Source organism: Teleopsis dalmanni, chromosome 2 (genome assembly GCF_002237135.1).
Source record: "Teleopsis dalmanni isolate 2A chromosome 2, ASM223713v2, whole genome shotgun sequence".
In the NCBI taxonomy this organism is placed as follows: Eukaryota; Metazoa; Arthropoda; class Insecta; order Diptera; family Diopsidae; genus Teleopsis; species Teleopsis dalmanni.
In genome coordinates, this window is record NC_051847.1 from 225,386,655 (window position 1) to 225,411,559 (window position 24,905).

The 24,905-nt window shown below is 31.2% G+C and overlaps 2 protein-coding genes and 2 non-coding genes across 4 annotated transcripts; all 4 read right to left on the reverse strand.

Annotated features, from left to right (window-relative positions):
• Positions 1–1,874: 1,874 nt before the first annotated feature.
• Positions 1,875–13,216, reverse strand: LOC119685584 (phosphopantothenate--cysteine ligase-like). Its single transcript, XM_038099905.1, has 5 exons — positions 12,776–13,216; positions 11,004–11,447; positions 4,999–5,184; positions 2,354–2,491; positions 1,875–2,191 (listed from the first exon to the last, which is right to left on the reverse strand). The coding sequence occupies exons 1-5, from the start codon at positions 12,899–12,901 to the stop codon at positions 2,144–2,146; spliced, it is 942 nt and encodes a 313-aa protein (XP_037955833.1). The 5' UTR covers positions 12,902–13,216; the 3' UTR covers positions 1,875–2,143.
• Positions 13,217–15,652: 2,436 nt separating this feature from the next.
• LOC119682718 lies at positions 15,653–23,907 on the reverse strand. Its single transcript, XM_038096212.1, has 5 exons — positions 23,784–23,907; positions 17,960–18,075; positions 16,577–16,725; positions 16,319–16,501; positions 15,653–16,251 (listed from the first exon to the last, which is right to left on the reverse strand). Exons 1-5 carry the CDS (start codon positions 23,890–23,892, stop codon positions 16,113–16,115), a joined length of 696 nt encoding a protein of 231 aa, XP_037952140.1. The 5' UTR covers positions 23,893–23,907; the 3' UTR covers positions 15,653–16,112.
• On the reverse strand, positions 22,357–22,440 carry Trnal-uaa. The gene has a single exon. It is a non-coding gene; the product is annotated as a tRNA-Leu (tRNA).
• A 558-nt stretch (positions 23,908–24,465) lies between the features above and the next one.
• Trnal-uaa lies at positions 24,466–24,549 on the reverse strand. Its single transcript has one exon. It is a non-coding gene; the product is annotated as a tRNA-Leu (tRNA).
• Between the last annotated feature and the right edge of the window lie 356 nt (positions 24,550–24,905).

The window sequence follows — 24,905 nt, forward strand, 5'->3', positions numbered from 1 at the left end:
ATTTCGCAAATTTTCATTTGGTGTACTGGTAGAACTACATTATTTTTAAATTGAGTTTAAATTGATAAATTAATAAAACTAAATCTAATATTATAACCGTATTCATAATGTTATAATGTAAGTATAATAACAACTTTGAAAGTATGTATTTGTTCCTGCGGCCCTCCAATCTGCACAGTAATTTATATTGGCCCGCGATCGCATCTAGTCTGGACAGCCCGAGGTGAATATTCACTAATTGCCTGCAGCAATTTATGGACGAACATTTTGTGAGTATGGCAATTCTCACCTTTTGAAGGATCTTTATTGCTGATAGAAATTGGTGTGAACGTACGTAGTAATTCAAGTGTAAAAATAGAAAAAAAATAGAAACTTTACCGGTACTGCAACACAGACAGCCAATCCAATAGAGAATATGCACTAAACCATTTGTGTCCAAAGCAAATTTATTAAAGTGCAAATTCGAAATTCTTACATAAATTATTTTAATAGAGACTGAATCACACGAAGGACCAAGTTTGTATGTATGGGCTTGAAACAATTATATGCAATGCCTTCTCATAAATATATCGATACAATCGATTATTATTAATAAGTGATTAGCTCTAAAGCTTTTATCTATTTCACATTTCACAATGCAAAATTTACAATAAAACCCTCGAATAATTACATAAACTGGTGGAAAGAAACTCATGTTACACATTTACAATTTAATTACAGTTTTATTGGACAATAAATCTAATCAGAGATTAACTGAGAAAGTTAATTGAAATAATTGTGAAATATATATATGTGGTACACAAAAATAATCAAAGCCTGTCTAAACAAACAGTGCAACACGCAAGTGCACGTAAGGCAGTCAAGTGTAAAAGCCTTTGCAGAATACGGTTGCACCTTAAGAGAGACGATTTTAAAAACTAATTCAAAATTTATATGACAACATTTAATTGAATGTTGTCATATGAAATGGATTAAAATATTTTCGGTGTGTTTGAATCCTAAACTGCCCTTTATATACGCCACTGAACTGTGTCAAAATAATGTGAAATAACACTATTATTATTCATAAAACACTAACTATATTGAAGATTAAATTCTATATAATTTAGCTATATACTATCCCAATAGAGTTAAACAAATAAAGCCGTAAAAATAGAGGCCGATAAATAAATAACAAAGGGAAGTTACACCTCTAAAATAATTTTATTTAAGTCAATAATTGTATTTTCATTGTATTTTTTCAGAAATTTAAAAATTTCATTTCTGATTAAATGACTGATTATCCTAATACGCTTAGTTAAGGATAATTAAGGAAATAGTTTAAAGGTTATCATTTTCTTTGATTTTATTTTGTATGTCGTACTTAATTTGCTTAAATTAGAGTACGAATTAATTGTATATATAATTTGCCTGCGCTCCAAACTTAAGGAAAAGGTTATTGGATAATAATTTAAGTCGCAATGATTAGATTATCGATGAAACTTGCATTTAATTATAGAGGTTCGTAACTATTGTTTACAATAGTATATCGAAAATAAAGACATTAAGTTGAGAATACAAATTATTTTGTCTAAAAAAAGCAATATACTTTATTTCTCTTCCCATGCTTGGCATACACGAGGGGCGTGTAGCGGATGAATATGGTTTAAATTGGAAATTTAGTATAAAATAATTACTTCGCTAATTACTTTATTTTCAAAATTAAATAATATGAAAAGTTATTAAAACGAATAATTTTTAAAATGTTAACTAAAATTGAAGCACTTTGTTTTTATATAAGTCTTAAAAAAAGATTGACGCAACACTATTAGTATTTCATATATATGCCAAACAAGAGGACTATTTCCCATAAACCGCGGCAGAAACACGCCAACGACTTTAATGAATATTGCAAATAATATTTATTCTGAAGGTGTGTAGCTTTCAATTAACTTACACATTTCTATAGCTTATGGCTTCTATTGGCTTATAGTTAGGACACAAAAAAATAATAAGAACAAAAATAGATACTAAAGCTGTACATAACTATAAGTGTTTAGTATTTACGCCCAATGCCTGGTCCTGGATTCAATAAACGGCAAAAATGTGGTGTGGTCACGCGACAATCAACTTGTATATGACGTCTCTGTCGCATAGACAATGGTCATTGTCGACTTGAAGCCGTGCTAATAAATTCAGTGTGCTTCTGTACCTAAGGTGAAAATTGGTAACGAAAACCATTTAATTTCATTTCAAAAAATAAAATATAATATATATATATATAATAAATCAAAATAATTACGAAATACAAAATAAATAAAAATATTAATATCTCAATGTCAAAGTATGCAATTTTTTTATTAGTAATACTTACAACATCAGCAACAATTGGTTCCTCGATTTCAAGTCCTTGCAATGCTTGCTCCCTGCTCAGGTGCACCTCGTATGAGGTTGTTGGGGTCACGAAAACTACACGATGCTTGCGTGTCTGTAGTATGTTTGCTATTACCAACTACAAATAGTGGAAGACAATTTGAAATATGTAAAATACATAAAATAAAATATGAGTTAAACTATTTACTGTAAGTAGGTCACAACATTAAACTACGATAACAATGCTAATAAAAACTATAAATAATGGGTGTAGGAACAATAGTGTGGGTAATTTTTGATAATTAAATTAATCCGACCATTAAGCTGATAATGATATTGAAAAAGTGCCATTCGAATACATGACAACAACAGCAATGTAAAGAAAAGGGATGAAGGAATCCCATGACATTCACAGGAAAACAATAGAGACTAGTAATACATGTAATCGAAACTTAGCGTGTTAGTCTACCTTTCTTTTGCTATGCAAAAAAAATTAAAAATTAATTTGAATTTGAAAACAACTTAGAATTAAATATACTAAAAACCTTTAAATTGATATATATTTCAAATAATATATTGATATTCGATATGACACGATACATATGATGCGATATAATTGAAAGCTTAACTCTTAGTTCTAATAAAAGGTTTTAAAAAATTATTTCAAATTTATTGGTATTATGTCTGAAATACTTTTTAAATCTTTATATTACACTGGTCAACAAAGATTTTGTCCTAGAGACGTTGTTGAGTGAATCTAGACGTATTTTTCGTGCTAAATCCGAATCTGCATTTAGATTCTTTCTACCACTTCTGGATACTTTAGGAGAGTTAAATGTATGTTTTTGCTTTAACGAAAATAATTATTTATTTCATTTATATATGATATATATAATATATATGTCATATATATAATATATTTTCGTGAGTCCCTTCTTGAGACAGTGTTCTAAACTTTATTTTGCCTGTCCGTTGGGTGGCCAGGATTATGGAGGGGCGCTTTATGTGATTTGCAGTATCTGTGTAAGGCTTCTCACAGGTTGGACTGAGGAAAAAAGTCATAAAAATTTGCCGTCTCCATAATTTGGCGTGAACATATGAGTCATTTTTCAAATTGTTATTTTTGTTTAACAAAACTTAGAGGAATTAAACCGAAGTCAAAACACACAGTAAAATATTCAAACAACCTGCAACTAGATATACGACCAGTCGCTCACTCTGAATATTTACCATTGCCGAAATAACCGGAAAATGTTAATCCTTGCGAAGATTCTGAAAGTAATCAAGAATGTAAGAATGAACGAAGCCCAAACACAAAGGACCGTAATTTCGGACCCAGTACATCTGATGAACCTTGTCTTATAACGCAAGAGGATTTGAACTGTCTAATGTGCGATTTAAAATTGTCCAAAAAGAAGAGTGAAATCTTAGAAATTATTGGATCCAAAAACGAAAATTTCTAAATATCAATCTCGCCATGACAAATTTAAGTTATTGTCAAGAAAACAACCTAATTTCCTGCAATGAAATATTGTTGCTTCATCTGTGAGTGGGATAGCAGATATAGAGAATTGCATTACTTAAAAAAAGATTGGCCACAACGTAAAGCACTCGTTCCTGGAACCAAAAATGTCCTTTTCCAGCCTTTGATCGATCCTACAAAAAAAAATATTCTTTTGCCATTTTGTTAAAAATTTTTTTAAAGCCATGGACAAAAATGGTAGTGGATTTGTACAGATTAGGAAAGTGCTTAAGGACTCGAAATTTTAATTGAGTTCAGCAATTGAGTTTAACGGAAAATAGTGCGTGAAACTTATTCAAAAATGTACTTGAACATTTTCTAGGAAATATCATGGATGAAAATTATAGCGATCTGGTGGCTAATCTAATTGAATCATACCAAAGAATGGGCTGCAATGTGTCTTTAAAACAATACTTCCTTTACTCTCACCTAGATTTTTTTCCACCAAATCTTGGTGCCGTTAGTGATGAACACGGTGAGCGTTTTCAGCAGGATATTTTACAAATGGAAAAACGCTACCAAGGAAATTTCACCAACATGTTAACAGATTACTGCTGGATACTAAAAAGGGACTTGCCAGATACTCAATATGCGAGAAAATCCTAAGTAAGGACCATTTTTTAAATTCACGATTTATTTGCTGAAACCCCCTTGAATCACCCGTTAATCCGGTTGTCTTAAGAAAACTAGACGTGATAAAAAAATCTGAGCCAGATTTGGAATCAGCACGAAAAATACCTCTAGGATCACCCAACAACATATCTGGGACAGACAAAAAAATATTTTTTGTTGACCTGTGTTATCAATGGTCAATAACATTTTCGATATTTCTCGTTTGATTGTTTTTTATTTAAAACTGTAATAATTTATCATACATATGTTTTTCCCTATTATTAATAGCAATTGTTTATAGTACTTAAAAAGCTGATCCTTTTTGATATATTTAATCTGTTATTTAGAATAGAAGTTAACAATAAAGAATTTCAATGCTTTGATATATATAGCGAGTTAAAGAGAAGAGTCATTTAAAAAAATATTTATAGAAGTTTTTCTTTATTATTTGAAGGCAAGTGTAACTTGTAAGTGCAAGTGTAAAAATAAAAATAAATAAAATAAAAACTTACCGTGTGTTTATATTTGCTTAAACTATCCCGAGCTTTAGTTATTAACAAATTTTCATCAGTTTCCAATTTAAAAGAAACAACAAAAGCATGTGGTACCCACAGACTCGCCAATGGTGCTAACATTTTTGGAACCAATTGTAAAGAAATTGTGGGTGCACCTTCTCCCGACTGTATTTTATGTGTTGGCTAAAAAAATTAACAATGTTAACATTATTAACGTTAATTAAAAAAAATTAATAATATGAAATGTGAAGAAACATGTGCGACTATATATGCGACTATATAAACTGCAGGTATCTCAGGCAATGCAAGGATTGGAATTATAAAGTTTACATGGACAGAACCCGTCAAGAGTGAGAGTGGGGGATATGGTAACAAACTCGAAGGAAAGCATTAAATATCTCGGCATCACGTTGGACAAACGATTCATGTGGCTTAAACATGTTCAACTGAAAAGAATTAGCTGTGCCAAAATTCTTCATCACCTCCAACCGCTATTCAAAAATTAAAATCTCAATGCTAAGAATAGGAAGCTGATATATAACCAAATAATTCGTCCGTCACTTCTATATGGATGTGAATGGTTTAGCAAAGCCTCAAACATTACTATTCGCTAGCTAGAAATTGCACAAAGCCAGTCTCTGAGAAGACTTTTCAAGGTACCATGGTACATTAGGACGAATGACATCCTCAGGGACCTCAAGATTGATCCGAACAAAAAATACATAAAGGATAGAGCCCTGAAATTATTTACGAAAACTGACAGACTTACCAACACCGCGTTATAGAATCACAGAATGGTTACAGGCTCCTTGGGGATGTATGCAGATCTGAGGTCAATTATTGCTTAGTCTGATGAAGTGATAAACAATAATCCAGTCAAGGCGTAAAGAATTGTTTTGAAGATACCTCGCAGTTAATAGAGAGTAAAAGTGCTCAAGTGCACTGGCTCAACTAGCTTCAACATAATAATAAAATTAATCAATTAATATAAAATACATAAGATTATTAAGACATAAAGAATAATTATTCGCATAATTGATTATTGTAAACAAGTAAAGTGAATGTGCAATAAATCAATCTACTCAATGCAAGCATGCAAACTTTATAACAATTTATTATGTCTTTAAGTTATTAAACAAATTTAGTGATTGTTTAACTTATGATTTATTATGAGAACATCTTTAGAACATAAATTTGAAATCTCAGAACATTTAGGAGATTTTCCTTTGATATGCATATACCCTTTTTGTTTGTGAATAAATTATTTTGAAACATTTTGAATTTAAATTCTTCGACAAAAATTGAAATAAGTAAAAACACTACTCAATAAACTACAATAATAAACAATGAATAAAACACCAGCAAAAAAATAAACAAATAACTAACAAGTAGTAGCAATAAGAGTTATTCGCCTTTTAAATACTGACAGGACATTGGCATTGAGAAAGCTGAGTAGAAGCTTGATCTATAAAGTATAATTCAGATTTTGTACTTTAATTAACCATTTGCTTGTTGCACCTCAAAAACTTTACTTACGTTAATAAGAAAACGAAAATCACCTCAACTCGAAATCACAGAAATGTTTAAATGTCTAACTTAATGAGACACAAATTAATGTCCATATTCATAGAACGGCAAGAGTGCGTAGCCAAGCGCAGCATCCTGTTCAATGTAATTGTCAATGTCACTTATGCTAAGCTCTGAGCTTGATTTTTAATTTACATTAATACCCTGGATGTTTTGCAGACACACTTTTGACAACAGTGCAAGACACTGTAAACGATTCTACTTTCCTAAAAAATCGGCAAGTAATGATGCTACAAAAATTGTGTCGGAGCGGCTCCACCAGTTCATTATCCTTTTTTGGGGCAAAATAGTCGAGAACATTATTTTGCTTTCCGCCTAGTTTTTACGTTTATTTATTTGAAGGATAATGAACTTATGTGTATCGCAGAATGAAAAGCACACACACATAAGCTTTTAATAACAGCACGTAAATAATTAAAAACTTTTGAATCTTATTTGCTGAATGATGATGAAAGCGAAATCTTTGGTAGAAATACATAAACTCTTATGTTGTTGTTGTTGTTATTATTTGAGTTAGTGGTATTGTGGACTTTTACTCTTATGTATCCTTGTATATATGGAAAAGGACGTTACAATAGAAACTTGCATGGTTCGACAACTTACAACAAATAACATATGGAAACAATATTATCAATTTGGTTTCTAAACACAATCAATTCGCACAGAGATGTTTTGAAACTTCAAGGATCATAAACTTCCAAAACATAAAGGACTACACTTCCGTGCTGTGGAAGGACAACTAGGGTCGATAAAAAAATGTCAGATATGATGTTAAATGAAAAAAAAATAAGGCTCAATTAACCTTCTTTAAATATACAAAACAAAGAATAAGACAAAGAATTTTTTAAACTATTTAGATAGAAAAAAAGATTTGTAAAAGCTGGCAGGAAAATATAAAATCAAAGAAAAACATAAAAAGAAAATCTGGTAATCATTAATGATAAGCATTTTCGTAATATTTTATAGAGAGTTAACATGGGAAAAAAGGTAGAACAGCAGCATTATACTTAGTACTTTATACAAGAGTAATAATCAGCAATTGAATTTGAATAAAGAGTTCATACAGCAGACAGAGTTATCAAAAGTTAAGGGAATTAAATACTCAATAGACCGGATAAAAAAGTTGAGATTTGTAAATTAAGTGTTTGCGAAATAATGGATGATTTACGTAATAAATTACGATGATTTATTACGACTTCGACATGGATTATCAGAAAGAGTGCATCGATCCACCTACTTCCACAATTGGCGAATGAAACTCCATCCTTTGCCACTATAAAACACTGGTAAAATGATTTTAATTGTAGCCGCTGATCGCTCACTGACGAAATTCGTGAAGGTCATCCAAAATCAGTTGTTTTGCTAAAAAAACATTAATACTGTGCAAAAACTGATAATGCAAGATCCTTATGCGACATACTGTTAGACTGAGGGAACCCTAGGCAGTTCCACCAGCATATATAAAATATTACACGATCATTTAACCGTGAAAAATGTTTATTCTAATCCAACTAGAACCCCATCATTTGAGAAAATCTCAAAAAGATGCTCGTTTTGATTGGTGCACAAATGTTTAAAAAATACAATGGCGTCTTCAAAAGACGTTTACTTGTATTAAATTGTAACAGACGACGAATCATCGATATACAAGGTGAGATGAAAAAACTGCAACAAAGTAAAACGCCATAATTTTTTCATTTTTTTTAAATTTTATTGAATGAAAGCAAAAAATGTCGGAAATAACATCAAATTTGAGAATCGGTTTAGATTTGTTCGAATTGGCCACCTTTGGCCCGAAAGTGGCTCTGCGGTATTTTGTCCCATTCTCGGCGAAGCGCTTGCTTGAGATGATCGACACTTTGGTATTTTTTAGTTCCAACCTTGCTTTCCAAAATACCCCAGGCACAATAGTCCAACGGATTGGCATCCGGAGATTTTGGTGGCCATTGTGCGGTGGAAATGAAGCGAGGAACCTCATTTCTTAACCATTCTTGGATGGCGCGTGCTGAGTGCGATGGTGCTGAGTCCTGTTGGAATGTCCAAGGTCTGCGGCCGAAATGTTTGCGTGCCCAGGGCTTCAGAACTCCCTCCAAAATATTTTCGCGATAGATTTGCGCATTTAATTTGACACCACGGTCGATGAATACGAGCGGCGAGCGACCATCGGCTGTTATGGCGGCCCACACCATCACCATGGCCGGCTTTTGAGTTGTGATGGCCAACCGAAGTTGCAAATTTTCAGCTGACCTCTCTGGCAAGTAAACACGATCATTTTGTTTGTTTACAAACTGCTGGATAACGAATGGTTTCTCATCGGAGAAAACCAAATTCGGCAGTTCACCACTTTCGGCCAAGCGAAACAACTCTTTAGCTTTTTCGAGTCTAACTTTTTTTTGCGCATCAGTAAGATCTTGCACTTTTTGGAACTTGAATGGCTTTAGTCCAAGCTCATTTTTCAATATTTGCCGAATGGCATATTGCGATATGTTCAGCTCACGAGCCATTTTTCGTCCACTGCGACGCGGATTTCGTTCAATTCGCTTTTTCACTTTTCGAACCATTTCTGCCGATGTTGCTGTTTTTTTTCGTCCACTTCCTTGACGTCGGGCTACGCTACCAGTATCATGGTAACGAGCGATGGTACGAGACACAAAACATTTATTCACTTCTAAATGCTGGAGGGCTCTAACGATAGCCACTTGTGGTTTTCCAGCCAAATGCAAAGCAATCACACTATCACGCTTGAATTCCATCACAAATAACTTTTTTTTTGAAAAATTCCCACCAAAATGCTTTTGTGCGCTTGTAAACAATATAATGAGCTGTCACTAGAATAAATCTGACAGCTGTGGGACGAGCGGTTTAGAAATGACAGCAGTCTGAAGTTGGTTGCAGTTTTTTCATCTCACCTTGTATACGTATAAACCAGCACGCAAACAGCAGTTGACTGTATGGGTATTTCAAAATGAACCAATTCCAACAAATGTTGTTCGCGCTCGAAGCACTTCAACAAGTTAGTATTTTTTCATTATTAGACTTAAAATATAAATAGTTACCCTCGTACTTTCTTTGATTAGTAGCAGAATAAAAGCAAGTTTTTTTGGTAAATTATTTGATTTAGAAACTAACATAGATTGATTGAACTATGGTAGTTTTCGTACTTAAAGAACTTATTCAACATAGTTTAGCATTATCTAGTATTGCTCAACAGATAAGGTCACCAACAGCAACCAATAACTAAATTTATTTATCTATATTTTATCAATCATTTTATCTTATTCTGCTAAAATTTCCTATGTTGTTATATCTGTTATATCTATTGTTCCATTTTATATGAGAAAGGAATGTTATTACTCACCGCTATTAGTAAATTTGAAAGAAAATATCAATTGAATTGTAAATCTGTTTAAGATTTTATCCTTTTGAATTACAGGCAATCAAGTAATTCACATAATATTAAGTAAAAGTGATTCTAGTAGTAGTGAATAAATTCACACTTGTGATAGTGAAATCAGCGATGACAATGTGCAAGTACAAGTGCAAATACTTCGTGAACCGACACTTTTCACTGTATTACATTCACGTGCATCCGTTTACTCTTAATCCGTGTTCAAGGACAATGTCAAGGAACGAATAGCAATCATGGCATATAAAAGATGTAAAACCAACTTCAGTGAAGGCAGAGGAAGACAAAATCCACCTGCATCACGAACAGCAGATAACAATATTAAGCTGAAAAAAGAATTTACTGAAAACTGTTGGCATTGTCATCTTCATTACTTCTGCTATCATTCTCATTTTGTGAAGGGGTGATACATTTTATCAACATCCTGTGAACTAAACCGTAGATGATATAACATAACGGCATATCAGAGCTTTACAATTGCTCGAATATCTCCACGATTCAAACACGTCAAAGAGGGCAAGTATACCGTAAAGGAAAACTTTATAAGTGTACACAGCAAGGATACAAAACTGGCCCACAAAGTTTGCAGCACTTTTTTATGCATTTGATTTTACACTGAGCTGAAACTTTGCTGGTTCTTAGACGAAGACCTGATCACTTTAAATTCATTAGATTACTTCAAAGAGTGAAATAATAATTGAATATGCAAATTCCAGTCGGCAGTAGAAAAGTTTGTAAAGCATTTTCCACTTGTGTGCATAAATGTAATTATTAAAATAACATACATCGGTATTGATAAAGCGAGCCCAACACTAAATAGACATACTCGTACTTACTCGCAGTGAATCATCGAACAGTGTTTTATCAAATCAATAAAACCAATTAATAAACATTTGCGTTCTTGCCAAATTAAAGTGAAACAATTATAACTAGAGCGTAAGACTACAGCGTGACATATGCAAAACTTTGTGTATTCGATATGAAAAAATTGATGTTTAAAAAGACTTACCATCATATCCTGTGGAATGTAAAAGTCCGATACGGCTGCCGCCAAATACAACAGCGCTCGTTCATCAAATGCAGCTAAGCACTCACATCCCGCACGCAGCAACCACATATAATCCACAACACTCGTGAAGCTTACATAGAGAATCATTTGGGATTCTCGTGCTTGTTTGTATTTGGCCAAAATTGGTGCAAACACATCGACCGAATCTGGATTCACTGTAATTGATGTACTGTGTCCATTATCACTAATTTCTAGCATGTCAAAGAATTGCTGTCCAGTAAAATGACGAGTGAAAGGTTCTAGAGATTTTTGGCGATGCATGAATATAACTGCATAATCATGATCTAAAAAGTATTCGGCTGATGATGAGCCTCTAGTTCCCGCACTAAAATTATCTACGAACCGAACCGTGTTATGTTCTAAAGGGACGGTAGTGCCACCTGACTAAAAGTTAAAAAAAATTAATAGTACAAGATGTGAACTGTTAAATAATATGACAGATTTTTTGTATTCTCTTTCTTTTTCTTCAATGTTGTAATGTTAAATACTAAATATTGGTAAATTACTAACTTCTGTAATAGGTATCAGTTATCTTTACTTATAGATCCTTAAAAAAATGAAGTTATATTAAAATTGCGAGAGACAATTGTGACCTAAGGAATGTTGTAAGGAAGCCCAAGACTCAAGTAATATATAATATACAACTGAAACTGAAGAACTAAACTATTTTAAAACAATTTCTTAATTATACTCGTATATTTTCAAAGGAATGACAAAGGTTTGTAGAGTAACATGTATACATCATATCCTTAAACATTTCTATCACATTTTGTCTTTCCCCTTTAAGCAATTGCATTCATAAATTTCTGTCATAAGTATGTCATAAAATAAAAGAAATAGATATTGGGAATTGTATGAGAGTATTTTCTGTTCTATTCGAATATCGACTACATGTATAACAATTCAACATGTTGACTTGCCGAAGCGGTTAGATGTGCGGCTAAAGTTTGCAGCTCACATCACTATACCATACATTTCTTTCAAATTTCGTCTCTCCCCTTTTAGCTGTTGCAATAACCACTTTGTGTGCGGAGTAGCTGGCCGCACATTTATACGTTGCAAGTGTGTTCGATTGTTTGATCACTACATAAACATGTATGGTTCAAAGTACAAACTCTTTTGTTTGAAAAAAGTTGGTTTGATGTTATAAGATATATCTGAAAAGTTCTACTTATTCCATATTGATGTCATATTTGACTTATATATAATTTATTAACTTTTATGTTATGTTTTATGTTCTTTTGTTAATGAATTGTTAAATGTTATATTGTGAATATATTGTTGCCTAATGTAATATAGTTATTATTATAAAACAGCTTTTATATTTCAATTTAACATTTTCAATTTAAGTGGTACATGTAAAAACAACATTGTAGAAGAGCCGCACACCCTTCCAGATAGGGCACGCGTCGCCACTGATACAAATATACATTTGCAACGACAGCCCCATCATACAGTATGCATGTATGTTCTTATTTGTGATAAAACATCAACACTTAGGCTTATTAGGAGCCTACGTGTTCTTATTTCATTTAAAAAGTCAATTTCCCATCATTCGACTACATATTTCAATGCTTAACAGAAAAATAGAATAATTTTCCATTAGTGGCCAGAATACGCCCGTAACCTTATATCTCACCAATTATTTGTGGTTAGTCAACAATTATTGACTAGGAAAAAAAAACATTTCATTACAATTAATTCAAACTTACTGTTACAAGGACGATTCTGTTGTGCAATTTATTGTGTCGTTCACAAAATTCTTTCAATAGCGAGCGATTATCCTCGAAATCCGTTGGTGGCAGGTGAGTGTTGTAGAAATCTTCCCAATGTGTCATGATGAAAACTTACAGGGTAGCGGCGACAGCGGTGCGGTGCAGTGGTAGGACTGTAATTCACAACGCTATTGGTATACGATCACAATTTGTGGATTGAATACTTTTTTGGCTTGTAAGTAAAAAGATAACATGCACAATTTAATACTTCCGATCCTTCCACCGTAATTCGGTGGTGTGTAATCGCCGGTGCCTATTCGCGTTGTTATTTAGCAAATATGGTTTGTGTTGCAGATATTAAAGCAGAGAAGGGATCTGTTGCATTGTCTTCTGAACTAAAATAAAATCACAAAGCCATGTAATTCCTAGTCTTTGTTTATTAAATGTAAGTAAAAGTTTTTAGTTCGAATAGTTTTTACGCCACTTTTATAATAAAATTATGATATATATTATATTACTGTTTATGAAAACTTTTTAATTTACACATTGAACTTTTAAATGAACCACCGACTGTTTAAAAATCAAAATTTTATTTAAAAACTGAAGTTACATATTTTTTTTAATATTTTACCAACTAATGGACTTGATTATTTGGACATCTTTTAAGCGATTCAGATTCAGACGATTATTTTTCCATATCGTACAGAAAAGTAAATAAAGTTATTTCAATATATTAATTGGTAACCAGGAGTTGGTAACTCGCTCAATATTTTCAGTTTAATTAAAAATAGTTATTTCAAGTTTTTAATTTGCATTAGTTAATTAAAATATGGTTTCAATTTCATTATACAAATAGAAAGTATTAATACCATTGTATAGATATTTAAAAAAAATATTTTTTAACGTGCTCACTGTTACTAACCTCTGAATTGTGAATAAAGCAATTTATTTTAAAATATAGATAAACACTTCAATAAAAGATTAAAAAAAACATAATTTTTCACATAAATCACAATATATTATTTCAACTTATTCCAACAATTAGAATAGAATAATACAAATTTTATGTCAAGATATACAATATATAATTAATGGAAAAAATCACCCGCGACTTTCTTACTTCTCCGACCAACTTCAGAAAATATCTAATTTTTCACATGGAATACATTTTCCTGCCTGTTGTTTTTCATTATTTATGAGCAAGCGCACTGCTGAAGGGGTTCAAAGTTCAGGTGAAATGTTTTCTTAATTTGTGCTTGTTGAGTTTTCGTTGAACATATAATTTGTTTTAATCAGCTGATCGGCATATGTTCACATAGTGTTGCCATCTCACAAAATGCAAAAAATGCAAAAATGCATTTTTCATTATGAATAATTTTACAGAGTGTGTGCATTACAGAACATAAAAATTATGAAATATTTTTATGTAATTTTGTTAAGTATTTATAGTAATTATAGTAAAACCAAACATAATTTAATGATGTAACTATCTTCACTAAAACACTGTTGTAAAGGTTTAGTACTGCCCTCTAGTTGTCAAGGTTCACCAAAGTATCATAATTTTCACACACACAGCGCAACACAGCTGTGAAGAAAGTACAATATTTTAATTAAACTAGCAATGAAGTTAATGAATGAAATGTGGGTATATTATTATTTCTACTAGTACATGTATACAATATAAAAATGAAACGTTTATGCTTAAATATAGTTAAAGCGCATTTAAAGAAAAAATTTTCTATTACGTGGATATGATTTGTTTTATGATTCAAGTCTTAGTTTTATTAAAACTTTACCATGGGCAGTTTCTTCATACCATAACATTGTCTGTGGGATGCAATAAATAAAATAATTGTTTAACATAATAACTAATTAAATGCATTAAAGTTACGCTCTGACTCACTCTAAATGTAAACGCCAAATCAATTGTTAAGATAGTCTACCTTTGCAGATACATATATCAGTTAAAGTGGAATTCCAAACAGTAAGTTGGTAAATATTTTATAACAGTAAGTGCATTTAATATTATTGTTAGTTGAAGAATTTAAAGTTAAATATTTTAATTTGTGTTCTAGTTTTTCCAGTATACGAAAACCGTGATATTTTTTATTTCGACTTCTAATTTACTAACAACAATGGATTTAAAGAATCGGAATGATAAGACAATCCAGCACCATGTAACATAGAGTTATCGGATAAAAACCGTCGACTTGAATTTAGATGACTAGACAAAAAAAGAAGAAGCATGGGTATAAAGAACTCTTATATGACCTAGACAGATCATGTCTCTTACGTCACATCTCATAGAAATCATAGATGAACTTAACATAAGTTTAGTTTAGAAACTTTAAATTTTTCAATTAATGAAAAGTGAATTTCAAGAATTATATTCCAGAGAGAATGCTGTGAGCGTTTTCGGGTTTAATTACTTGATTACCGACTGTTGGCTGTTTACGTGTGACAATTCATAGTTCCAAAACTCATTAACCAGCATTAAAAATCTCTATTGACTTTGTGGTAGCATTTTATTAATACTTTAGTATTTATTAGAATGGCTGCAAAAGCAATTAGATACTTACTAACCTTTAAACGCCAATAAGTTATAATAGTACTGTTATTATAATAGCCAATCGATATTCTCCCCTCGCGTGAATAGCATACCAACGATGCATGGAATTGTACTAAAGTGCTTCGTGCTTCGATTAAATAGATGTGCTTAATTTTTAGGAACTCTGACTTCAACTATAGATGGCATAAGTAAGATAAGTAAGTAAATTTTAATTTTATATACAAATTTTTTTATTTTTTAAATAAAAATCATTTTCTGATATAACAAATTTTATAATTTCTTTTAATCAAAGTTTGTTAGTAAGATTTCTATTTCAATATCACAGCTTAAAACTATAGCGTTCTCATACTTTCAAAGTGGTTTTCCTGTTTGAAAACACTAATAACAACAGTAGTTAGTTTACTTAAAAAAATTCTTAATACATTTTACATTCTATTTTGTTACAAATGAGGCTTACGTTTCAAAATAACAACAATCGATGACACTAAACGATTCGGAATTAATGTGTGAGGTCTGTGATGGTGGAATTTCCAATATGACTATTTCAATAATGCAATTCATTTGCAATTTTTCAATTGTTCGAGTTTTAAATTAAATTATTTAAAATATTAAAATACAAAAATGTTCTGATTACCGCGAAAGTTCAGTTTACGGCATTACGAGTTTTCCGAATAGAATTTTTAATTGCAATAACAAAGCTGGAAAATTTGCACTTCATTTTAATAACAAATTAGTAGTTGCTGCAGGTGTAGTTGTTGTTGTGGATCATGTGCGGATAAAAGTGAGATGGCGTATATTTGAGATGTTTTCATCAATTGTGCTAGTGTTACAGGCCATGTTACTGGACTGATAGACATCCTCATCAGTGTTCACCACGAGTAGTTCCCGCATACCGTAACGTTCTCTGTGGAATGCAATAAAAATTTAACATAATATATAATTATATGTATAGAAATTATGCTCTGACTCACTCCAAATGTGAACGCCAAATTACTAAGAAAACATATAAACTGATCGAGACCAATGCAACCAATACTAGGATAACAGTCAACACCACATGGCTGTCTTTCATTGCGCTGTAGTCTACAGTTCCGCTATTGAGTTCAATATTTTCCGATACAAAAGTATTCGTATTCATTTCGAGAGCAGGACCCCTGTTAAAAGAATTATTAAAATGAAATAAAAATTTGATTTGAATAAAGTTAATGGATTTCAGTTTTCAGACTTACTTGAATCGCTCTTCTATTTCTAAATTCTCTTTTTTTATATCACGCGATTCAATTATTTCAACATCATATTTTAAAATGTTATCTGCATTGAGAATGATGCCTTCCTTCTCTTGGACCTCATCGCGATGAGAAAAAGGCAAATCCGTATTCTAAAAATTTAAGAAGATATTTAACAATAGATTTATTATATTCCGGAAAGTAGTACTCATGATGACACTTTATCAACAGATTTAAAAGACAAAATAAATCACGAAACACAAACTTTAGATTGGGCTATTGTAATCAATCTGATCGTAATTGAAGACTAATATAATATTTCAATTTAGTGAGAATTATGATTAAATTAAACCATTAATAAATTTGAATGGGACTTTGTCCATGTAAATTCAAATTTAATGCATGAATAATCAAAATTTTCCTACAATTATACTGTCTTTGTACTGATAATTAAAGGACAGCAATCGCGTGAAAAATTTTAGATAATTTTTGAAGCAAACTTTATTATTATAACCCATAAGGAAACTGCTCCTATTTGTGACTAAAGTACAAACATATGTAAATTGAGGAGGATATGTAGAAACATTTTAAATGATGTGAACATTTTAACATATCACGAGTTTTACCTGCCATTATTTTAAAGTAAATATTAAATATTATTGGAAGACTGCAAACTCTAAATAATTTATGATTGGATCACTTGGATGCAAAATCTAAGCAAAATAAGTTGAAGTAAATAAAAAGATTGTACACTTTGTTGATGACGTATTAAAAAAAAATATTTATAATAATAAAAAAACGCTTCTGTATTGAGTGTGTACGTCTTCTGTCGTAATTAAAAAAGAGCGTAACTGAGCTGAAACTAATCCACTGCATTCCCTAATTCAACTTTATTTCCGATTTAAAATGAATTTTATTCTACGAATCTAAAATCAATGAAAGCATGATTCATGCGGTGGTGTGAGAAAACCGCATTTCGTCATCGAAGTTATGAATTATTATTCAACAGCAGACACTGGCCTACCTTCCACTTAAAGCCGCAGAAGACTCAGTATTAATGGGAATGGGAATCACGGCGTAACAATTTGTTTGCATCGTTAACTGTTGTTCTTAATGGCCTTATTCTGACTAAGCTACTTTCAAATACTTAAGGTATTTTCAGAAAATATTTAAAGAATTTGTATTGAATTCTCCGTTTTTAAACGAATTACACAGGGGTGCTTCTCTTAAAAAAGTTCCGGTTATTTAACAAAAAATATATATTTTGACAAAAAATAAAGCTACGATTAAAACTGAAATCGTAAATGCCCCGTACACAGAGTTAAAAAAATTTCCATTCTTACTATCTCAAAATGTATAGATTTGTGCTTTTGTTGTTTTACTTACATTTGTATTTTCTTTATCCGATTGTAAGTTGTCGTTTAAATCGCTAACTTCATCAAAATGTTTTTTTGCAATATCGCTCTCCGATTTAGTTGCGGAGTTCACAGGGTTGGCAGAGGCTGAAAAGAAAATTCATAATTTTTAATCTGCATCTTCAGGTAATAGGTAATAATTTATAGTTAAAATTTCTTGTAAATGATAGAACATTTTCTAGAATACTTTGTGAGGACCAAATTTTACGGAAAATTTAATCCCACACATTGAACTAGTTACAAATAGTAAAAATACATTTCTCTTCATATATGATCCTGTAAATCACATTTTCTAAATTTTGTTAATTTCTTTGTTATAAATCCATTCTTATTGACGAATGCCCCTGTAAACTTAGAAACATAGATCTCCCGGTTTCTTTACTACTAGCAAAATTCTTCGAATTTTGTTATAATCAGCCAATCGTATTTCCATCTGGCCATTGCTGACGGAAAAATGAATGTCAAATCACCAACAGAAGTTTACTAGGAACAACAGTGGGAGCTCTGACTAGTTGGTCTGGACACACGATGATTCGTAGCCATTGCCTGGCTATAGCTGACAAACGTTTTCACCAAATCTTTAGCAGCTTTTTACTCTTCTTCATCCTTCGTGCTATTTGAAATTTGGCATCATTGAAAACTAAAAATAAAGACTATTGACATACAAACACGAGGCAGAAGTATCCCTTTTATTTAATTAAATCTTATAACGAACCCTGGTGTACTCGCTGAGTCATATCCCAGCTATAGATAGAGCCGGAAAAGGTCATTACAACTTTGAGTCAAAAGTAAAAATAGACTGAAATCTTTTTAATACTCTCATTTATTTTTGGAAATCAAATTATTAAATCTTAAAAGCTTTAAGAATTTGCAGGCGTATTAAAGTAAATTTCTGCACATGTAACCAAATTTAAAAATAATTTAAAAGTCTTTATTAGGTTAAATGTTTGGGAATCAGGATGATCTGGAGCTGGTATTTCTAGGTATCTTATTACTTCTTTAATAGGTAGATTTAAATCTCTACATGCTAATGTGAATACTAATCAAATATAAATTCCTATGATAAGACAAAACTAATGCCAAATAATATCTTTAGGACGTGTGCGAGTTAGGCTAAGTTGATGCTAAACCAAATGAGAGATTTTTTGTCCTGCACACATTTAGCCATTTATCAACACGTATCGATACTACATTGTCGGCACAACTTAGCCTAACTCGCACACGTCCTTAATTTGCAAGAAGAATTTCGGGTTTACATACGAAAGTACAGATATGGACTTTTGCTTTTTAGGTGAAAGAGGAAACAATACCCTAATTACTTTTTCTTTGTAATAAATTGGAAGTTTCAGATATTAAAAACTTATTAAATAGTTTTGGTTCAACTTGTTAAAGCTATTGACGGAGGACTTCAGCGCCAAGACCCCTTCACGGTTATTATTCGCAATTGTTATTTTAAAAATCAATTGAAATATTTAATATGCAGATTATGTAATTTTTTTGTAATTCTATTGATGTCGTTGCGGTATCTGTGTAAAATCTAATCAAACACTTTATTGGAATTTGTTTTAAAGCATATGGAGCAAATATTTTTTGTGTAAAACTGTAAATTTCAAAACTGTTGCTTAAACTTTTACAGGGTCATACATGCTTACATTTCAAACGTAATGGGTGGAGATGAAAGGGGCCAACCAAACTGAGTTGAGTTGACAATGTAATTTATTATTTTGTAAAATCATTTGAACATTTTTAAAATAGCTCAAGACTTTATGCAGTTTTTGCAAAATGACGTATAATGATTTGAACAGATAATTGATGAGGACACTGAATTGTCGAATCTGGGGGGAGCGAAGTGGTGCACTCTCAATATTAGTGTGATTCATAATCATATAGGACGTAATATTTTTTCAATGTTTATTAAAAATTCAACTCTTATCTGAATATTTCATATCTTAGCCACTTTATCTGTTCACGAAAGCAGTTTTTTTTTTATTTTTGATTAAATTCCAACTTGTTCATGCTTTCCAACGTGCAGAATTGTGCGTTTATTGTGAAAAATAATTATAATAAATTACGATATAATATATGTAAGAGATTACAAAATAGAAGAAATGAAGTTGACATAAATTTTAAATATTAGAGAAATCGGAATAGGGCCTCCTATTTATACAAATGAAACGCATAAATAAGCTCTTCACACTTTACCTATATTTACGTATTAAGGACGTGTGCGAGTTAGGCTAAGTTGATGCTAAACCAAATGGGAGATTTTTTGGGATTTTTTGCACTGCACACATTTATCAACACGTATCGACACATCACCACATTTTTGGCACAACTTAGAATTTCCCTCATATAGAACGCAACTTAGCCTAACTCGCACACGACCTAAATAATATAATTGAAACTTCCATGAGCATGTAGATATCGATGATATTTTGTTGGATATATTTTTTAAAACTTTAACTACACTTTCCACTTACCAGAAAAATATGAATTTGTTTGTCTCTTATTACGTGAGTAAGAAATTCTTTTAACAATTGAGATATTCAGTGCTAGTCGCAACTCTGTTAAATGTGGGAATTATGGTTTGTTTTTGTCAAACGAATTCAAAGATGCAAGAGCATATACTCACTCAGAAAGTGAGATTTACTGTAGCTCCAATTGAGAGGCCTACACTCCTTATTCATTAAGCAAACCTACAGCAACAACTGTTTCTCAGGTTTATCAATAAAATCTATTTGCTTTTTTTTAAAGTCGAGCAAAGTCGATTCCACTTTAAAATCTCTCTCTGAAACAAGATGAGACAGTAGAATCGAAGCAATAAAAACGATAATTTTGCAATTTGATAATGTTATTGAATGCGTGAATGATCTGAGAAATAAAACAGACGCGTTCGTAGTTCTGTATGAAATTCTAACTTTCAAGTTAAATGTTGCAATTCACATGTGGTACGAGTGAATAATATAAATAAACTATAGCAATCGACTGGAATAAACTTATAAAAAGACTATCGCAATACTGGATTTCAAAAACGCGTTGAATAAGTCCGATTGTTTGTAGAAAAAAGTAGTTACGAACCAGATTTTGTTTTGTTATTGAAACGAATCATTCAATTCTGAGTTGTGAATTAATGGAATTGGTAACAATTAGGATTTGGTAACTGTCATTTGATTGACATCGGATAAATCTGGCAATCTAGATCATTTTTATTGTGAAACCCTTTTTTTGCTAAAAGAAACAGAATGGCTATACCTTCCTCTGTCACTTAAATTCTTCTAAGTGGATGTTACCAACTTTTTTCCTGAATAAGTTGGACGTTTTAACCATAAAATTGCACCTGAATTTAAAGAAAAAAGAATAGCAAAGAAGCAACGATTGTTCAGTTATGAATATATTATGACCTATCCAATTGATTGAAATACGGTAAACAGTAAACTTTTTAACCTCAATGATAGAAGCTATCATAATTAACACCAACTGTTGATTTAAAACACTTAATGGATATTTAAAACAATTTGAATTCATATATGACACTAATCATATGAAAAATATACTAAACGAAGACATTTTCAAACATTTTAATGCTTCAGGTATAAACTTCGGGATGGTGAAAACAGCGACATTCAGCCTTTTTAACTGTATGTGGCACTGCTGCTTTTGAAATCGAAGGAAGGAAGATTCTCAAAGATAAAATTAATTAAGAACTACTGGAGAAGTACGATGAGCCAAGAGAGACTCAAGTGGCAATTCTATCAATTGGTGAAAATTATGATATAATTTTAAAAATATTCATTAAGGCTAAAAGCATCATTTGTATTTATTTTAACCTAATTTAATTGATTTAATTAATTAGTAAATGTAGTTTTTTTACTTTTATAACTCGGTAATAAAAGGAGCCTCGCAATTTTGATGTTGCCGACGTCCAGAATTGGCTTTAATCCGTCACTGATATGAAGAAGACTGTCACCTTAAAAGGTGTCAAATCCACCATTTATATTATTCACATTCCTACATATCCTATTTAAATTGACGTTATTGATGACTTTCGATTTTACCTCGATTTTTACTTACCTACTTGAGAATGCTCAAGCTCAAAAATACATTTATTAAAGGTTGCTGTAGTCGTACTATACCCGTTTGGTCTAACTTCTACATAAGATCGGATACTTGATTTTAAATACATGAACATTTTTAAGTATATCTAAAATTAAAACGAAATTTTTAACCTTTTGCCAATTGTACATTAAATTTTTCAAGATCAAATTTGTTTCTTGATCCTTGAAATTAGTTATCGATCAATAAACAGTAGTTATGATACGTACATATTTACGTTATGATACGTAAATATTTAAAAAAAAAAAAATTACTTGTCAGGTGTGGGGTTCGAACCCACGCTCCCTCTCGGGAACCAGAGCTTAAATCTGGCGCCTTAGACCGCTCGGCCAACCTGACTACTGTCTCCTGTTGTTCAATTGGTTAATTTCATAACAGCACATACGTCGATAAAAGGCAAAATAATTTTTCTTGCTTTATCAATTTTATTTATATTAAGGATTTATAGACTATCTCGCATCCAACATAACGACCATCGTACCATAATAATCACAACAACCAATAACATTTTGCATTCTATGAATGAAGTTTAAGAGATGAACTCGAAATCAATCTCTACGAAAAAATAATTTTTACTTAACTGCGATTACCATTAGTTATTAAATAAATGTTAATACAGTTCAATATAAAGCAAAGTTATATCATATGTATGACTTATAAGCATGTCCTTTTAACCGGCATCGATGTAATAAATTGACCCGGCACCTGTGCACAATTTCATTTCATTTATATATGATAATTGCGGCAAATAATTTTATCTCAATCGGCAAGATACTCAATGCGAAAACAAGTAAAACCAAGAGATAAACAAACGTGGTTTCTTCTGAAATTCATTGCCGTTTTATTTAGGCCAATGAAATTAAAACTAAGAGTTTGTTAAATATTACGAAGAGAATGATAAGCAAAACTTAAGTACATAAACAAACAGATTTCAGTAACACAAAAAAATAAGATATTTTTTAAATTCATTAAATTTTTATGTTCGTAAATGAAGTTTAAGTTTAAATGAAGTTTGGAATTAATGAAGTCCAAACTAAGCTAGTGTGAACTGCATTATTAAAGTTATTTCTACGACAACTATTCTAAATTATTACATTAAGTAGAAGAATAGCATTTAGCCTCCTCGTTATCTCATTAAAGGTAAGAATTGATTATGAAGATCCAAACATCAAATGACACTTATATTCCACTAAAAATAAAGTTGAGATTAAATTATCTTAACTAAGTTGGCGATTAAAAATGAAAGTAACTTAAGTTCATATGAGACACCAGAGTTGAAAACTTTGACGATTTGTATGGCTAGTGGTTGCATTTACCTTGAAGTTGCCCTCGCATCAACTATACGGCCTACATATCTTAATTCTATTTTACACAAAGTCTTCTTCAAAGTTTAGAATTCAAATGTTTGTAATTCGATGTCTTAAGCGAAGGCTTCGAATTCATCGGAAATGCAGATCCCCGTTGTTCAAAAGCTGTAAGCAGTCTTTTGTGTGCTACCTTCAAACAGATCAGTTAAGCACTTCCATAAAACTAGTTTTAATTTTTCGATTTAAATGGACTAAAATATTTCATAAATTCTTATTTCAATAAATAACCAAAAATTAAAAATAAAAAACAATGAACTTTTTTCCTAACTTTTCTTTAATTCTTAGAAGTACGAATGGAATTCTGTGGTTTCTTACCTTGACTTGGAGTCCAAGTTATCATAATTAACAAGAAAATTATGGACGAGTATTTCGGTGATATTCTTCTGCTTTCAAGTCGATTTTTCCATATAACGTTTTTCATCATTTTAAAAAAATTTTTAATAAAAATCAATTTAGAATTTTTTAACAGCTCGAAGTTCTTTAAAATCTTTTAACTGCTCTTTTCGCTTTTTGTAGATAGATTAATACATACGAGTATAATGTTGAAAAAGGAAAACTTATTTTTGTCGAAAAATAGTCAAGAGGTTCAAGGGGTGCGAGGTACAATACACTCTCTAGTTTGCTTTTGAATTAACAAATATTTTCACAATTTAGTAATATCTTAGTTCTTATCGTCTATCACCTATCACGTTTGCACTGGACGAATGTCGCGAATAAACTGAATGAAAACAAAAAAATACTCTCAATTGTTGGTGGATAGATAGTATTAAAACACATTATAGAATTCTCTCAACTAATTAATCTCAATAAAATTCACTGACGTCTTTTCTCATGATCAACCGGTTTTTTTCCGTTTTTGCGTTATATATATGTACATTTTGCAAATACATATTTTACTTTTTTTTATTGAAGTTTATTTACACTTTTAAATAAAATATAATGAAATTACGCTTATTTTTTATTAAAAAGAAATTAAAAAAAATTATGAAAAAAGTTTTGTCAGGTGTGGGGTTCGAACCCACGCTCCCTCTCGGGAACCAGAGCTTAAATCTGGCGCCTTAGACCGCTCGGCCAACCTGACCACTTATGGTATTGTGACACAATGTATAACATATATATGACGAGACGGTGATAATTTAAAAGAATATTTAAATTATAAAAAATGTATTGCATAAAATGTAATTAATTTCTTTTATATATAAATAAATAAAATAAGTTATGGTTTTTACCGCTAATCTATCACTATTATCAGGGACCGAAAATAACAGTTATTTTAAAATTTTTTATGAAAAAAAGCAGCAACAAAAAGTTGTCTAAACTCTTATTTAAGTAAATAGTTATCTTTATTATAAATGAGTATTGGGCTATCAGTCAGATTTTGTAATTTGGTTTTTTTAATAAAAAATTTTTCTTATTATTTTACTTATTTAATATTTA

Coding starts and splice junctions, on each gene's coding strand:
- LOC119682718 (XM_038096212.1), bottom strand. CDS start 23,892: ATGATGAAAAACGTTATATGGAAAAATCGACTTGAAAGCAGAAGAATA. Junction 18,076..23,783: donor AACTTGGACTCCAAGTCAAG/GTAAGAAACCAC, acceptor TTTTCTTTTCAG/CCTCTGCCAACCCTGTGAAC. Junction 16,502..16,576: donor GAAATAGAAGAGCGATTCAA/GTAAGTCTGAAA, acceptor TTCTTTTAACAG/GGGTCCTGCTCTCGAAATGA.
- LOC119685584 (XM_038099905.1), bottom strand. CDS start 12,901: ATGACACATTGGGAAGATTTCTACAACACTCACCTGCCACCAACGGAT. Junction 5,185..11,003: donor ACATTCCACAGGATATGATG/GTAAGTCTTTTT, acceptor TAATTTTTTTAG/CCAACACATAAAATACAGTC. Junction 2,192..2,353: donor AACCAATTGTTGCTGATGTT/GTAAGTATTACT, acceptor TTTTCACCTTAG/GTACAGAAGCACACTGAATT.